This window comes from Lissotriton vulgaris, chromosome 9 (assembly GCF_964263255.1).
Source record: "Lissotriton vulgaris chromosome 9, aLisVul1.2, whole genome shotgun sequence".
Lineage (NCBI taxonomy): Eukaryota > Metazoa > Chordata > Amphibia > Caudata > Salamandridae > Lissotriton > Lissotriton vulgaris.
The window spans coordinates 666,339,434-666,357,353 of NC_141697.1; the positions used below are offsets into that span (position 1 = coordinate 666,339,434).

At 42.8% G+C, this 17,920-nt stretch overlaps 1 protein-coding gene across 1 annotated transcript in view; it reads left to right on the top strand.

Annotated features, from left to right (window-relative positions):
* The window catches only part of ERCC2 (ERCC excision repair 2, TFIIH core complex helicase subunit), a 535,569-nt gene that overhangs the window by 408,314 nt on the left and 109,335 nt on the right, over window positions 1–17,920 (top strand). Inside the window, exon 12 of the mRNA XM_086939493.1 lies at window positions 11,304–11,396. Within this exon, the coding sequence (XP_086795619.1) occupies window positions 11,304–11,396 (93 nt within the window). The remainder of the gene's footprint in view (window positions 1–11,303; window positions 11,397–17,920) is intronic.

Genomic DNA, 17,920 nt, shown 5'->3' on the forward strand with positions numbered 1-17,920 from the left:
GCCTTTTTCAGTTTGTATGGATTGGGGTCCCCCTTTATTCTGCAGACTTTCTTCCTTGGCACCTGAGTTAACTCAGTCTGTATGAGTTTGGCAGAAGAAATAAAGGGAAGTCCCTATCTCATCAAACAATTGGAAAAAAGGAGAGAAGACCTTCTAGTAAACCGTGGAAAAGGTGTTCATGCTTTGTGTATAAACCTCCTGGACCATAGTGGGGGGGGGGGGGGGGGTATTCACACTATGTGTATTAACCATAACCACAAGGATAAAGATCACAATAAATTGAGTAAAATCAAGATAAAGAATAATATGAAGTGCTAAATATAGAACAATTGTACAATTTATTCAAAAGATAATACAATCATAAAACAATTTCTTTTAAAATTCATTTTTACAAAACAATTTTTGTGCCATAAAGACCAGTTAAAAATGTGACAATTCACATAAAGAACATTAAAAATAGTTGTCGATGCAGCATTTCGGTTTTATGATAAGACCTTCATCAGGACAAGGTGCTAATCAGAAAGAAACATACAGTTAGAGACTAATTACTAATTACATCTTTTTATACACAGTGCAACAATAGCATAATAATAACATACAGTTAGAGCAGTCAATAGGTTTGGCACAGTAACATATTCTTTTATCCAGTAAACAAAATTTTTGATACAATAAGATATTCTCTTTATCCATTATACATGTGGTACTGGTTTTGGGAGGGTCAAGGAGGGGCATTAGCGAATCGATCCTCTAACTAGGGGTGACATTTTAAAAGGGAAAATTCACTCAAGGACACATCCTTATGTTAAGGTGCAACAAAACGATTAGACCCCCTTTTCCTCTTGGGCAGGAATAAAAAGTACTTCACGTACGGGTTTTAATTACCTTCAACTATCTGTTGTCTAGAGATAGTTCCAAATTTACACCACGTAGGTAAGTTCCATAGTCAACTTCTTCCTCTGAGTTGCGTTACTATTATCTTCATAAGGTATATAGATCTAAATTTAAAAAGGGATCAATGAGAAATGACTTTAAAAGTCTATAACTTGACTTGATGTGATTATACTACAGGGTATCCTGTTTACCTTGATTGAGTCAGAACATTCGTTTGGATCAAGGGAGCCACCGATCTTTTATAAATGATTAAAATCAACTCCTGGTAGGGACAACAACAAGAAATAGATGTTCTTAATAAATTTGGCCTTTTACATGCTGTGTTAATGCAGAACTTATTTACACCTAGAAGGCTTCACTTACCCCATAATCTAGGAGAAATAAAATAAAGAATACAGCGCGTGACTGGATGCGCTTATGTCGATGCCGTTCGCCAACCGCTTTAATTAATTAGCACGAAGTGCGCCCTTTTCTTCCTGAGTCCTGATTTTACTTGGTCGAGCTCTACAGAATAAAATGATATTTTTTACTCTTTAAATATCAGAGTAGAAGAAATTACCTATTTAATTAGACTGACTTCATAATTTATGTAGTTCTACAAGAAGATCGTTTCAGTTCTTTCTTCTAAGCTATAGTGGTTGCGCTCTTTTCTCTGGCCAGTGTTATTCATTAATGCCCCACTACTTCTCCTGAGTTTTAGGATCTATTGCCCTTCTCTCTACGGTGTTGTCGATATTCTGCAACACGACTTGTGATTTACAATGCCTGCTGTGGACTTCATGTCTGATCGTATCTATGCAGTGTTTCTAGTTTACCCTTGCCGCGCCGTAACTTTTTCTTGCCCTAGAGCGTAAAACCGACAAATGGAATAATGAATTAACTTGCCTGTTTGTTAGATAAACATTTTGTGCTGCGCCCTGTATTCCGTAACTGCTTCTATCTTAGCGCAGGTTTTTTTTAAAACTAGTCTTGAGGCGCTGTGCCTATCGGTTAAGTCAAGGTTTTGTAAAGCGCATGACCCTTTGTAGCTGCTCTTTCCTTAGTACTGGTTTTTAAACTAATCTTAAAGCGCTATATCCCTCACCTTACCTTAAGGCGTTTCGTCGGTATCCTTTCTACTCTTGACTCACTCTGTATTCCGGAAAGTGAATTACGCGCTAAATCGGCTGGTTTATATATCAAATATTACCATCAGCTGAGGACGATGTCAGTTGATTACTGCGTCATTATACGCGACAGAGCGTCGATCGAGAACTACTCCGGTAGTTTCATAAACTTGTATCCTCCTTCCTGATAGTTCATGACGGGTAGGATATCCACGTGACTGATCGACTAGACAGAACTACTCAAGTAGTTTTTCTACATATATCAGCTACCGTGGTAGATGTTTATAGGCCGATATTATATACACGTGCCTCAAAAAGTAAAAGCTTGTTACTCAGCTATTATTTCTGGATATTGATTACGTATTTTCACATATTTGTAATAAAGCCGTGGTTGTTAGTTATTTAGAAATAGTGTCCCAGTAGTACTGATGCCCAGTTTCACAATATTAAAAACCTACGAACTACAGCTGTAGTTCCATTTGGACTAATGAGTTTATTTCGTTTTTTCGAATTCTCGCGAGATTACGCAACATGTTGCTAAAATTTCCTCAGGACTCATTTTTCCAATGCTTGCATGATTACGGGGCCTGTTATCATAAGAATGTAAATTAATTATTGAATTTAACAGTCTCCCTTCAGTATTCCCCATATTAATTTACAAAATTGCCGAATTGTCACCCTATGCTGGATTTTAAGTCCTCCAAGTTTCACAGATGGAGAATAACTTGGTCTACTGTTAATCTATTACCATATTACAAATAATATTCTGCCTCTATATCATCAATATGTATGGGTTTGGCACCAGCCATTCTATTGCTGGTGTTATGGATTGATCTGCTGGTCTTTTCAAACATGCTTTGTTGCGGGAGCTGAACGCTTGTAATATGGGCTTTTCAGGTCTGTTGCCACACTTTTTATACATTTCTCAAAACAAACAGGAGCTTAGAGGGTAAAGCTAGTCATAGGTTGCCCTCCACTCAATATGCAACTAATTCAAAAAAACCTAGACTATATAGGAACTTATAACATTTACCTTTTTAGATATACCATTTGTTGCATTGTTTTTGCAGACTTGCCTCCCCTTCCAATTATTAATGGGGTAGTTGGTATTTCTAAGGATTGTGCCTCCTTTAAACAATCAACTGGTTCCCAATAGCTAAAAATCAGTTGTGAGACCTCTCATGCAACACACACTTTAATCTCAAATCGTGATGTGCTAAAACGAAAAAAGTGTGTGAGAGCCAGATGGCACCTCACGGGCGCACCACCAACGGGAACCTGGCTGGTACTCGCCAGGATAGCCCTGTACTCATCATTGGCACCATCAAGCTCGGAAAGAAAAAGAAAAGTGTCCAAGAACTCAACAAGAAGAGTTTGTGAAAGAATGCAGTGAAAGCAAACAAAAGAAATGACCAAAACAGTGTCAACCAACGTATAAAACACACACTCCAACACAGATATGTAATTTTATTCAGTCTCTTGTGTTGGGTATGGGGTATAAAAAGAAAAAAGTAGTTCTGGTTGTCACCTATATAACCAATACTACTTCACTTGCCGACATGTTTCATTGCCAAACGAATTTTAGGCAATTTCTTCAGGGCGTCATGTATGTTAAAGCCACTGCATACGGACCGTTAAGTCTTCACAACCTCATACGGCCATAGGTGCTCCTACCAGCCGGAGAGGTGCAGATCTCATAAAAAGGAAAACCGCCAGAAGTCGATTATTCCATCTTCCCCTTCAAAATTTTGTAACGGTGGAAGATACCGGACCGTAACTCAGCAAGGGCTTAATTTACTCTAAACCCTTTGTATGGTATTTGTATTCCATTTCATTTTGTTTGTAATTGGTGTTTTTAAAGATTTTGGGCGCACTGTTTCCACAGCCAGTTTCTAGAGTGGGTCTGCGTTGTTGCACGGAAAGTTTCATGGAAGAAACTTACATCCGTTCGCTGGAGGGGACTTACATAGCTCCATTGACATCATATCCGGCAACGACGTCATCACGAACCATACGACGCCGTCCACCAGCACGCTGAGGTACTGCTGATAAATTTCTGGATCTTGACTGCAGTCTGGGGAGAATTCAAAAGTTAAGGAATCTGCGGCTAGACTGTGTCCCTACCAGATATTATGTTACCGAAGGTGCGTAACTTGAATTTTTGGTAGCGACTACATCAGCCAAATGGGTGACTAAGTTTGATGCTCTTAGTTTCCATCATTGATTTACCTCTTTTTACCTGAATAAATTGATGTTGCGAACCAGGGCTACTTTCCTCCGAAAGTTGTGACTCCTTTCCATCACTGAAGGAAGCTGGACTTCTCTTTGCAGATGGCTCCCCATTTTTTGACCACATTTGAACAGCGAAGATGCTGGTTTTAGACTTTGACAGTACCAGGCTCCAGCACCAGTGTCTTTCCCTAAACTGACATGTTCACTTGTAATTCAATTGCCAGTACTTAAGCATCCTTGTAAAAAACTGGTAAATGGTATCTATGGCAACCAGGGCATGGGTACTAAAGAGGATCCCTATGGCCGCAGCATTTATTATGCCGTCCAAAAGGACCCGCATAAAAACGACATGCAGACTACCATTGCTGGATGCGTGAAAGGGCGCAAGCCTTTCTGAAAATACAACATTGCACACTCCCTGTGTTCAAAGGCCAAGTACAGGGTGCATTATATTAAATGTGAGGACAAATCTGCATGCCCGGATATTCCCTGGTGATGTCTAGTTCAATTACTAGATATTGCAGGCGATCAGGGAAGCCATCTTAGCATATGAACTGGGCACTGGTCATTACGAGTTTCAAAGCTGCATGGTGACTTCACTGAAACTAATGGTGTTTGGTATCAAACGTCTTGTTTTAATAAATCCATGCTTATTCTAGTATTGAATTTATTATGACATGCAAGCAGAGGACACCCTAGAGGTGCCCCTTGAAAACCTACTAGTCTTTAGTGTGCTGGCTGACTGATATCTACGAGCCTGCCACTACAGACACTTTTCTGACCCCCTGCCCGGGAGAGCCCTCGTTCTTAGAGGTGAGAAACAATGCATGCTCTGGCAGGAGCCGGTTACACTTCCTCCAGCAGGATGGCTAGGGATTTAGCATATCAGGGCCAGAAGCTTCAAAGCCTCTGCCACCTTTGATATGCAAACCCGGCTTCCCCCAGACCTGGGGAATGCCACCCCCTGCCTGGGGGCCCATTTGGTACCAGAGTAGGCAGGAAAATGTACTAGTCAGGAGGTGTGTCACATTCTCAGACCAGTCACACCCCTAAGGTGGGCCACCTAAAGTGGACAGCCAAAACGGATGTATTAATTTTTGAAAAGGGGGAAATTAGGAACTCTGGGTCAGGGCTATGCCCACTCCTGACAGGAAGTGGTCCTATAGGGAGTGTAGTTATCCCAGGGATAAGTAGCCCATTGGCTACTAGCCTATGCTCCCCTTAAGCGCCCCCTCAATCCAGTATTTAGCGGTTCCCCTTACACCAGGAACTCAGATTCATCTGCCTGGGAAGAGAAAAAGGACAATGAAGAGCCAACAACTCAAGAACTGTGGACCCGCAGTGAAATTGGCGCCAAACCCTGCCTGGCTGCAGCTCTCCCGACAATTGGAAGAAACAACTGGTCCTGCCACTGAATAGCCTCCTCAAACTGTCCAGTACTTCAGCAACCAAGCAGCATCTCCCTTGAGGTGAAGCATCCATCTCCCTGCATCTGCAGGCACCAACCACATCTGTCCCGTTCACCGTTTTGCTGACCAATGGGTCCACCGAGGGAGCAACTCGCCAGGAAGAGGTCACATAGTTCATGTGGTCAGCCTCATCGCTTCACCGAGTCTTTGAGAGACTGAGCCTTCCCAGAGCCTCCCTGTGCCATTACCCAGGTTACCAAAGCCTGTGGTAGCACCAAGACTTGTTGTGTGTGTAGTCCAGACACCACCTATGACAACACTCACCTGCGGTCGACAACATTTCGATCCTGTAGAAACAATATTGGGATCATCCTCAGGACGTAAAAATGACATGCCTGAGGGAATTTTAGCCAAGCGTAATATCAGGGGTCAAGCCATGAGGCAATTGCGAAAATTCCAGGTAGGGATTACTGCGGTCGCACGGAGGTACGTTAGATCACGCGAGCGTCTTGGCACATAGCAAAGGAGATAGGGTGGGATTCAATCCAATTTGGAAATATATGAAAGGTGCTTTGGGTCACGCAACAATGATGCGAGTACTCCCGAGCTGGTACAATGATCTGTGTATCCTTAGGTATTCCAGTGTGCTCATATATTTCCAAATTGGATTGGTTGCCGCTATACATGTAATTAGGTTACTGTGCCTCTCCTTACCAGTACCCTCAATTGGGAACTGCCCGAATCCCATCCTACCACCTTTGCTATGCGCCAAGACGCTAAAGTCATCTAACTTACCTCCGTGTGACCGTAGTAATCCCTTCCTGGCATTTTCGCAATTGCCTCATTGCTTGCCTCCTGCTATTACGCTTGGCTAAAATTCCCTCAGGCATGTAATTTTTACGTCCTGATGATGATCCCAATATTGTTTCTACAGGATCGAAATATCGTTGACCTTATATGCACCGTAAATACAATTGAATTAATTACTGATGTGTAACGGTGTTTCTACATATTGTTTACTTGTTGCATTTCTTTATACAAGTTACAAGCATTTTTTTGTCATGCTTGAGCCTTTTTCTGAATTTGTGAATTTCTGTTCATTTGTGTCTTTGTTATATATGTTGAGTTGGATGCAGGATTGTGTTCCACTTTATTCTTGTGTTTTATGTGATTTGATACATTACTACATATTCTGTCCAGCTGGACAGCTTTAATCTAGCCTATATTAATTGTTTCCTGTGTGAATCTCCCCTGTCGGGGACTATTTTGTAATTGTAACGTACACTGGGAACCTAGGCATCATTCTGGGCAATAAGCTAACCAGGACGACTCTTCCTCCTGCTTCTTCTTCCTCAGCATGCTTTATAAGATATTCAAAGGGCTACCCCATAGCTCAAAATGCACCATCACCCAGGCCCTTATCTCTAGCCGACTTTACTTCGGCAAAGCTCTCTACGCAGAGATCACAGTTCACCTCTGACTACAGACCATTCAGAACGCCGCAGCCACACTTGCCACACATACCATGGAGCCATCAAGTCAGCAAAAAAGTCTTACTTTTACGATCAAATCACCAGGGCTAAACACAATCCAAAAGATATTTTCGCAATTGTAAAATCATTTATTGACCCTAATGGGTTACATGTTGAAATCCCCCCCACCCAAAAGTTATGGGAAGATATTGCAATCTACTTCGATCAAAAAATTAAAGGCATTCAAAAGAACTTTGTGATCCACGACTACTTGGAGCCTTTAGAGGTACAGGGGACCTCTAATAGTGATGGCAGTGCAGGCCTCCAAGCTTTTGAATTGGCCACTCTCTCCCAGACCAAGGAAGCTATCCTGGCCTGTAAATCAGGTTCTCCTATGGATGCTTGCCCACCGCTGCTTCTACATCATATAATTGACATCTTTAGCCCGGTGATCAATGAGATTGTGAACTCCTCCTTAGCCACAGGGACAGTCCCAGACTAATGGAAATGCGCTATAGTAAAACCTTTAAAGAAGAAACCAAATTTTGACTCCTTAGATCTCACTAATTATAGACCTATATCTCTGTTACCCGTATTGGGTAAAATCACAGAGAAAATTGTATATAAGGAGCTTTCAAATTACCTAGAAATAACAAAGGCTCTTCATCCCCGTCAATCTGGCTTCTGACCAAAATACTCTACTGAGTCTGCGCTACTTGAGATATCAGATACCATAAAATTTTATTTTGGACGAGGGCAAGAAGGCAGTCCTGATTCTCTTAGACGTGTCAGCAGCGTTTGACTCGATCTCACATAAAATCTTGCTTACTAGATTTAGAGCATGTGGCATATCAGATCAGGCCCTGGCATGGATTACATCTTTTTTTACCAACAGGACACAATCAATCGCGCTGGGACCATTCAGGTCGTCTGTACAAGTCATCACCACAGGGGTGCCATGCCGCAGGGGGCTTCTTTGAGTCCTCTGTTGTTTAATGTATTTATGGCCCCTCTCGTCTCTCTGATCTCTAATTATGGGATCGAGATTACATTGTACGCCGACGATACCCAATTGATCCTCTCCCTGGATAAGACCACCACTAATGCAGAGGGAAATTTTAAAATCTGTCTGACGGCTGTGTTGCAATGGATTAGGGAAAATCATCTCTGTTGCAATACCAGCAAGACAGAAATCTTACCAGTTGGGAAAGATAATCCTTTTCACCCAAAGGATTGGTGGCCAGATGACACCACAGCACCGCCATCAACTGTGGAAGTGGCCAGAAACTTAGGCGTGTGGTTTGACTCTGGCCTTTCTTTTAAGCCCCATGTTTTGAAACTGACCGGGACCTGTTTTGTGTTTATAAAACCCTTGAGAAAGTTTTTCAATTTGATTCCTCTGGTGGCTAAAAAGATTGTAGCAGTGGCCCTTATATCATCGAGACTGGACTACTGCAGTAGTCTCCTTGCGGGAACCAATAAAATCATCCTGAGGAGACTGCAGGTAGTCCAGAATGCAGCAGCCAGACTGGTACTGGGACTACCACGCAGGGCGTCGGCTTCAGCTGCACTGAAGACCCTCCATTGGCTACCGGTTTGTAAGAGGATTCTGTTCAGACTACTGTTGATAACATTCAGAGCCTATCATCATCTAGGTCCCGGATATCTTTCAGTAAGATTTAGGCCGTACACCACGACAAGAACACTAAGGTCAACCACGGCCAACCTGCTCAGCGTCCCAGCATTTAGGCTAGTCACCAGAGGCGGAAGGTCAGCGACCGTCCTGGGATCCAAAGCTTGGAACAGCATGCCCAATGAGCTTCGGGCCACTAAACAGAAGGGGCAGTTCAGAAAACAGTTAAAAACGTGGATCTTTGGTCTATCAGTTGATTGCTGCCAAAAGCTTTTTTAGGCTTATGTCCCCCTCTTGATCTGTTGTTGATAGCGCCAGGAGACTCCGTTAGGAGTGACAGTTTGCACTTTATAAATTCTCATTTCATTTCATTTCTGGATCTCCCTAGATGAACCTGCATCTCCCCCTACCTCAGGAAACTTCACTGGCTCCCTGTACGGAAAGATGCCAGTTCAAGCTCCTGGCCCACGCATATGAGGCCCGACACACCTGCGGACCAGCCTACTTGAACCACTGTCCGAACTTCCATCAACCTTGCAGACAACTCCGCTCTACTTCCCTTTCTATAACACTCACCCCTAGATCTGACGTAGCAAATGCAGAGGTCGCTCCTTCTCCTATTTAACAGTGAAGACTTGGAACGAGCTACTCTTCCAGAGTTTTGAAAGTCCCTTAGGAATTGGCTATTCGGCTAATCAGCTGGACCCTGCCAGCGCCTGTGTACCCTCATGGGTGACAAGAAGCACTTTACAAATCTACTGATTAATTGATTGAGTAATCACCCATCAGCCCTCCTCCAAGGCAGGGTTTTGCTCGGTAATCTGTTCTGTTGGTGAGGAATCTGCTGGTAGTAGTATCCATCAGAACAACATTTTATTTGCCTGCAATGGTGGTTACTATATCTACCTAGAGATTCCTCACCTAGTTATTTGGATTACGATAGGGAAAGTAAATATGATCCCAAATTGTTTTGGTATTGCACTACTCTGTCAATTTCATTCCATCTGCTCGCCTCAAGGGTCTGGAAAAAGTTGATGGAAACTTAAGTTATTGCGCTGGGGTAGGGGCAATATGTCTTCAGTGACATCTTCTAACACGACTCATGAGATCAATATGTAACTAGCAACCCCACTGGCATCGTGAGGGCTTTGAAGTTTCTGGATTATTCTACAGTTGAGGAATCTGCCGGTAGATTATCCACCTGAAAGATTATTACCACAGGTAGGCAACTTTTTCTTATGGTATCTGTTGCGTTTCTTTGGAGGAGCATTAAGTTGCTCGGTCTACCTTTGAAAGCTCTCTACAGTTTCTCATGAGATCTAAGTGTTCTTGAAGGCTTAATGTTTGAATTTTAAAGTTTTTTTATCAGATTCGCACAATAGTAAAGAGAGATGAATTGTCTGCTTTTTTAAAAACTTCTCTTATTCACAAAGAGTTCTGCACTGTTTGGATTTTGGAAGGACCTTTTTCGTTTTATCTTGATGAGTCGAAAGTAATGCACACTTTAATAGACTTTTTCAGGCATCCGGTTTCCTCACCAGGGCAGCCTGTCTTTCAAGTCTTATTTCTTAATTTCTTCTATTCCTGGTTAATTCTTGCACTTTTGAATCTATTCTTGTATTTTTTAATGTTTAAGTGTACTTTGCTAGTGGCATCTTTGCTATGAGTATCAGGACTGAGGCTGTTTTTGGCCTCTTTTCTTATTACTTTCATTTGACTGGTTGACTTCCAAAACTTATTTTCTCTCTTGGCAAGGAGTTGTCAATCTTCCCCAGAGTCTGAAAGAAGGTGAGCGTACCATACTATTAAGTACAAGTTACTTACAATGATGGCTTGTGTCCAAATATTGTTAATATTCTTTTCTCCAAAAGAACTCCAATTATCTAGAGTTGTTGTACGGCATGTCCAGAGGGTGGGGCTAGCAGTGTAAAGACAGGCAATATGTATGTGTATGTTTTTGCACATTTCTGTCTCGACATAAGTAATATAGTTCTGCATTAATATCACTACAGGAAAATGATAACTTGTCAGTATAAAACTAATAATATTCCTTGCACTAAATATGAGAAGTAGCTAATGATTTCCTTCATAAGCCTGCAAACCAGATTATTCAGTTACTTGTATTTCAAATAAGAGGAGGAGAGAAGGAATGGTGATGGCTGATGGAAGAAAGGTTTGTAGTTAAAATTAAGGGAATAACAAGGTAAGCCTTCACACACCCAAAATCTGCCTGTGTAGTAGCTAAAAGGGCATCACAAATGCTTTAAGAAGTACGATTGAACAGACAATAAACTCAATTGTCCCACATTCAAGTACCAATCATCCTTTAAAAGGTTATAATTTCTTATTAATATCAAGGGCAAACTATGTCTCAGGGAGGCAAGATGTTTATATAATCTTTGGTGTTTCAAAGCTATGCTGGTCATAAGTTCCTTGAGTTTTGAGGAAGGGAGGACTGTCAATATAAGAGTAATTGTGATGAGTAAAATGTACTTCTATATCAAAATCTAACCTCTCTCCATCTCTCTCTCTCGCTCTCTGTTCTTCCTCTCTAATTTAGGGAATTTTGGAAAATATCCAGAAGAACAAGTTAATATTCATTGAGACTCAAGATGGTGCAGAGACCAGTATGGCTCTGGAGAAATTTCAAGAAGTAAGTTTATTTCTCAATCTCCTCAGTACCACATAAAGTCCAAAGGTCATGGCAGCACTTAAACAGATGAACTGAGATGATGCTTTTTCTGAGTTTTGGGAAAGGGGAGCAGGGGTTAAACAAACTGACTTATGTTAAATGTATACTTGATATTGGTCACCCAGATACCAACATAAAGAAGGGTGGCTCAATAAAAGGAGCACACAGACCTTAGTGCCAGCCAAGTGTTTTGTGGACTGATGACAGATATTATTTGTTACTAGGCTTGTGGATGCTCATTATATTGACCTTGTTATGATGAAAGACTTGGGTGATCTGCTGGAATTGGAACCTTTGTTCACACAGTAAACATAGTCCGTGTTATTTGGATCCATTAGTCCTTTCAGCTACCAGACCGGATATCGCATACATGGGCACCAACATTGCCATTGTCCGCTCGTGTAAAGGACCTCACTGAGGCCATAATCCTGTTATGTGCACAAAAAAGCGTTTTTACTATTATTTATTATTTATTTATTAAAAGGTTTTATATAGCGCTGGCTAGACACAGAGGTATCATAGCTCCACTGAGGACACCATCCGCCTGATGAACTCCATCCACTTGTCGTAAATAATTAATTTACCGGTGCTTAATTTCTATAATCAATAAGAATAACTCATAATAAATAAGAGGCAAAATCCGTGATATTTGAGGTTTCTCAAAAGGGTTTTATTCCTATAAAAGGAATTGGGTGATTAGCATATTGGCTCGAGCCAAGGTGGCATACCATTCCGTCACCACATAGGTTCGGGAAGGGACAGACTGACAGAGTCAATAGTAATATGCGAATATGCAAGTATGCGACAATACATAATTGACAGACATTCATATATATAGTCAATGCATTACAGTAAAAGCATATGCAGGAGGCGTAACAGCTGAGAAGAGAGATAAGAATACGTGTACGTAATACAAAAGGCGTTACAATAGGCGTGCATGAAGGCGTGGACAAGAACGTCATTGAACATGATGTCACAAATAGGTGGATCCATAAATGAATCCGGCAGTGTCAGCAAAATTACATGGCAGAGATGCGCGCGCAGCGGTATGACGTGTAATGTACGTGTAACTCGAGGGGTGAAGGGGGACTTGACATTTAGCCCTACAAGTGTAGACGGATGTCTGGATGTCAGATCAACCTAATCCCAAATCGTATCTAATATCTCATATTTAAGGAACTGCATTATCTGGAGGGAAAAGGTCTCTCGGACAAAAAGGCTATTCTATACTGGTTATGAGTGCGTGTATGAGCGTCTACGTGTCTACGTGTCTGCATGAGACGCGAGGGGAGGGCATGGGCCTACCATGGAAACAGGGCCATGAATTACTTGCATAGAGACAGTGAGGCCTAACCCTCTGCTCTGCAGCTGGAAGGATGTTGACGTGAATCTACTAGACAGGAATGTATTTTCGAGGAGTGGAGCAGATAATTCGAAGGTTGAATGCAGTCTTGGCAGGCAACGGGCTGAGCCGAGCACCGTTAGCCGCGCCAGAAGTAAGGCAAGGGTCACTGGCACAGAGGCAGCCTGGGCTGAGGTTTTCGGAGTCAGAAGGCAGGAAAAAGGCTCGATGGCAGAATTCAGGCCTACTTCGCCAGAGCTGAAAAACGTGTAAGGTATACCACAAAAAGACGTTGGCATAGCATATTTAGGAACTGAATATCCAATCCGTTCATGGCGGATCGGAAAGAGAACATGTTAACGTTGGACGCAAATGTATTTGCGTCTTCATAGCTAGCACAGGGGGGAAGTTACATGCACTTCAAGCTAGTACATGGAGTCGGTGGGGTCTAAGATAGGGGACACAATCGATCATGAAATTTATATTACCTCATTCCCTCCTTGTCCCCTACGGACCCTTCATGATATATCGATCTGCATGAATCGATCAATCTGTTCATGTAACATCATTTGCTCTTCTTTCTTCTTTTGACGTTTTGAATGGGAATTTGAATGCGGAATACATGATGTGGCGCACAAGCCGCAAATCGCCGGCCCACATTGTAAACACAGGCAGCAACTGAATACTATGAGAAGGCCAATACCTAGGAAGGATAGGATCTTCCATCCCCAAGCGGTTAACGTTGTCCAGAACCAACCGGACCAAGTCCAGGTGCCTGGATTCTGATGTATCAGACTTACAATTTTATGGAGACGTGTTATAGCTTTATATACCGTTGGCGCGTTTTCTGGAATGAAAACACAGCAACTTGACCCGATGACCTTACAAGCTCCACCCCTATCAGCTAGGATGACGTCAATAACGAGACGATTTTGAAGAACAACAACCCGCATAGCGGACTGCTCCTCTGTTAAGTTACCTAAAGCTGAGGTAGTTTCGTTCACTACTGCTTCAAGGGTTCTGGTTAATTTGCGTATCAGTTTACTGTTAAAAACAGCACCTAAGTAGGGGAAGAAACCTTTATTGAAATCTGTGTATTGCTCCCATGCCGTTTCAGTGTAGTCGACAATCGGGAGGTCTCTTCGGAGTCTATTGTTTACTAGATTGGTGTTTCTGTGATAGTCAGGAGGGGCTAGGAAAACAGGTGGCAGAAGGAATGCAATGTAACAGGTACCATCCCAATCTGGAGGCAAACGTATGTATGCAATATGACCGCAAACAAAGTAGGAATGACGTGTAGCTCTAAACGTGGACTTGCCTTGATCACTGAATTCGATTACAGTAGTACATTTACTATGACCTAAGTGTATGGAACCATTTTTTCTGATACATAATTCACCTTTGACTGGTAACACTGACATAGCAGGCAATACTGGTGCAGTTTCGGATTCAACAGTAAGAATCATGAGGTTGATTGTGTAATTACCTAATCCATATACTTCATTTTCTAGATCAGTTCCTGTTCTAGTGGGAAGTCCTTTCTTGTCAGGGTAACAGACTTTAAGTAGAACTGAGTTCAGGTTTCCCCAAACCCAATTCCCATCGTAAACAGCAATGTCAGAATCTAAGGAATTAATCAATCTAAACCATGCCCCACAGGAGCCATTGTGAGTGAATGGGTACGGAAAAAGAGGCAGAACTCCCTTGTATTTCTGGTAGGGAGGGAGGCGGCCACATATCCAACAGTTTGTAGCATTGTTAGTCTGATGAGAGTGATGTAACATACTAATGAATGTGTTGTTGCGCAGCGCAAGTCTGTAGGAAAGCTCGTGTGGAGGTAATTCACTAAAAGAATGTTCGGCAGTGACGTTATAAGCAGATTGTACATGCTTGAAAATAGGGTAGTAAATGTGCAGCAAGATGCTAGCAGCAATAATCAGAAGACTTAGAAAAAACATGATTAACAATGTCACTATACAGTGACTACGAAGTGATTTACAATATGCACATTTCTTCAGTATTCTCTGTCTATCTCTCTCTCTGTCTCGATCTAGGGGATACATGTCAGAAACTAATTTAACCGATTCACCTAGGGGAGGACTTAAACAATTAAACTGTCTGACTTGCTAGATCGTAATTTTAGTCTATAGTTTTCAGAGGCTGTTTTCTCAACCAAAGGGAGCTTTGAGTCAGTTTGTGTAGGAGGGCAGGGCTTAGAGTCCAAGTCCGAAGGGAGTCCGTGGAACTTCTTCACGTGGCTGGAATGCAGCCACCCCTTCCTGCCCTCTACTTTGACGGCTGTCCTCGTTGTTAGAAGAACCAATTTCGGGGTTTGCCAGCGGGGCTCCAACGGACTTCTCCGATCAAAGTTGCGGACGAAGACATAATCCCCCGGGACCACCTCGTGGGGCTTCACATCGGTATTGTCGGGAAAGGCTGCAGCTACCTGTGAACGACAAGATTGTAGTGCAGACATCAAGGAGGCAAGGTAATCTGACAGCATAATACAGTCAACATCTGTAATTTTTCGCGGAATAGGCGTCCCCCACATATTCGGAGGCCTACCAAAGACCACCTCATACGGGGATAGCCCGGTTCGAGAATGGGCAACCATCCTCATATAGAAGAGGGCTACCGGCAAAGCAACTATCCAGTCAACGCCCTTCTCTCTACAGATTTTGGAAAGCCGGATTTTTAGGGTCTGATTATGACGCTCCACGAGACCTGCTGCCTCGGGATGCCGGACACAGTGGAACTTCCACTGATAGCCTAACAAGAGTGTAATGTGTTTCACAAGCTCGGATGAGAATGGCTGACCGTTATCTGAGTACACGATACGGGGCAAACCGTACCGCGGGAAGAACTCGCGAACCAGTTGCTTGGCTGTTGTTGGAGCAGTATAATCTGAGACTGGGTATGCTTCTGTCCATCGGGACAGTGCACATACAACTACGAGGACATACTTGAAACCTCGGCAGCGGTCCATCTGGATGTAATCCATCTGGAGGACTTCAAAAGGGTGATCGGGAGGCTGAAATCCACCTTGCTCTACAGGGATGCTTTTACCTGGATTAAACTGACAACAAATCATGCAAGTACGCACTTTCTGTTTGGCTGCTGCTCGTAAGTTCTTGTTGTACCATATGTGTTGAATGCTATCTAGCATTGCCTTTTCTCCTAGGTGTGCTGGACTATGTATCGTGTTAATAATGACCTGAACCATAGAGTCGGGGAGAAACCATGTAGATTTTCCCTTCGTCATCCATCCCTGATCTGTTTGGATCCCTCCTAGTTCAGTCCACTTCTGGATTTCGTCTGGTGTGGCATGTGTCTGTATGTCAATTACATCATGGGCGGGATCCCTGACTGTCATGCAGTGTGATGGTGTCGGAACTATTGTCTTTGTCAAGTCAGTTGCATGTATTTGATTCTGAGCCGTTTGCTTAGCTGTTCGGTCTGCCAGGTCGTTACCCTGGGAGATCGTGTCGGTAACCTTTGTGTGTGCTTTACATTTCATGATAGAGATTGCAGTAGGTAGATGTATTGCATCTAATAAACCTTGAATGAGAGGACCGTGTTGGATGTTGGCACCGTGAGAAGTTAAGTAACCTCTCTCTCGCCAGAGGACTCCAAAATCGTGAACGACTCCGAATGCATAACGTGAATCAGTGTATATGTTGACTCTCTTATTCTTGGCTTGAATACATGCTTGTGTCAGAGCGATGAGCTCTGCGGCTTGAGCTGACAGGGTGTCAATACAATTTGTTTCTATAACTTCGGTATCTGTAGTGACTGCGTAGGCTGCCACTAATTCTCCTGTACCTGTTCTCATACATGAACCATCCACATAAAGTGTCAGGTCCGGATCTGGTAATGGGACATCTGTCAAGTCCTGTCTGGGTTTTGTTGTAATAGTAATGACTTCAATGCAATCATGTGCCAATGGATCTACTCCGTTTAATGGCAACAATGTGGCGGGATTTAATGTGCTGCAGCGTCTGATTTCTATGTGTGGTTGAAACAATGTCAATTCATAACCTGTCAGTCTTGCTATGGTCAAGTGTTGGGTCTGTGTGCGATTTAAAAGAACTTCCACGGAATGTGGAACTTGTACTGTCAATTGATGCCCTAATACTATGGCATCGCTCTGTCTGATTGCTAAAGCTGTCGCTGCAACTGATTTCAAACACGCAGGTAAAGCCTGAGCCACCGGATCTAATGTGCTAGAGAAGTAAGCACACGGTTTGTGTGAACCTGCTTGTTCCTGGGTGAGGACTGACAAGGCAGTACCTTCACGTTCTGTGACAAAAAGTGTAAAAGGTTTATTGTAACATGGTGTTGCTAAAACAGGTGCTTGGCATAAGGCTTTCTTTAAGTTGTCAAAAGCTTGTGTATGTTCCTGAGTCCAAGGGAGGACAGTCGATGTCGCTGCCTCCTGGGTTGTCAACTGGATGAGTGGCTTTGCTAGAAATGCATATTGGGGAATCCATTGTCTACAGTACGAGGTGAGGCCTATGAAAGCCCGCACCTCCTTTTGTGTCTTTGGTGGTGACATGTTTACGATTAACTGAATGCGGTCAGGAGTGAGCTGTCTCCCCACTTTGGACAGCAAGTGACCCAGGTACACAACTTGCTGAACACAGAATTGCAGCTTCGAAGGGGACACCTTGTGCCCCTTGTCGGCCAGGAAATTCAGAACTGTCAGTGATGCATTTTCACATTCGGGTTCGCTCCGTGCGGTGATCAGCAGATCATCGACATACTGGAGTAGGGCAGTGTTAGCTGGCATGTGAATACTGTCTAGTTGTCTTTTCAGTGCTTGACTATAGATGCTGGGGCTTTCTGTGAATCCTTGAGGTGCGCGTGCAAATTTGAAAGATCGTCCATTTAAACTGAATCCGAACAAGTATTGGCTTTCTGGATCAATTGGGACACTGAAGAAGGCGTTCTTGAGGTCAATTACAGTAAAGAACGTCGCTTCTGAATCAATAGCTGTCAGTAATGAAGAGATATCCGGGACCACAGGATACTGTGGTACAATGCATTTATTCAATTCGCGTAAATCAATAACTAATCTATAAACAGGTGGTGCATTTGGATCAGTACGTTTAAGAACTGGTATGATAGGAGAATTACATACATT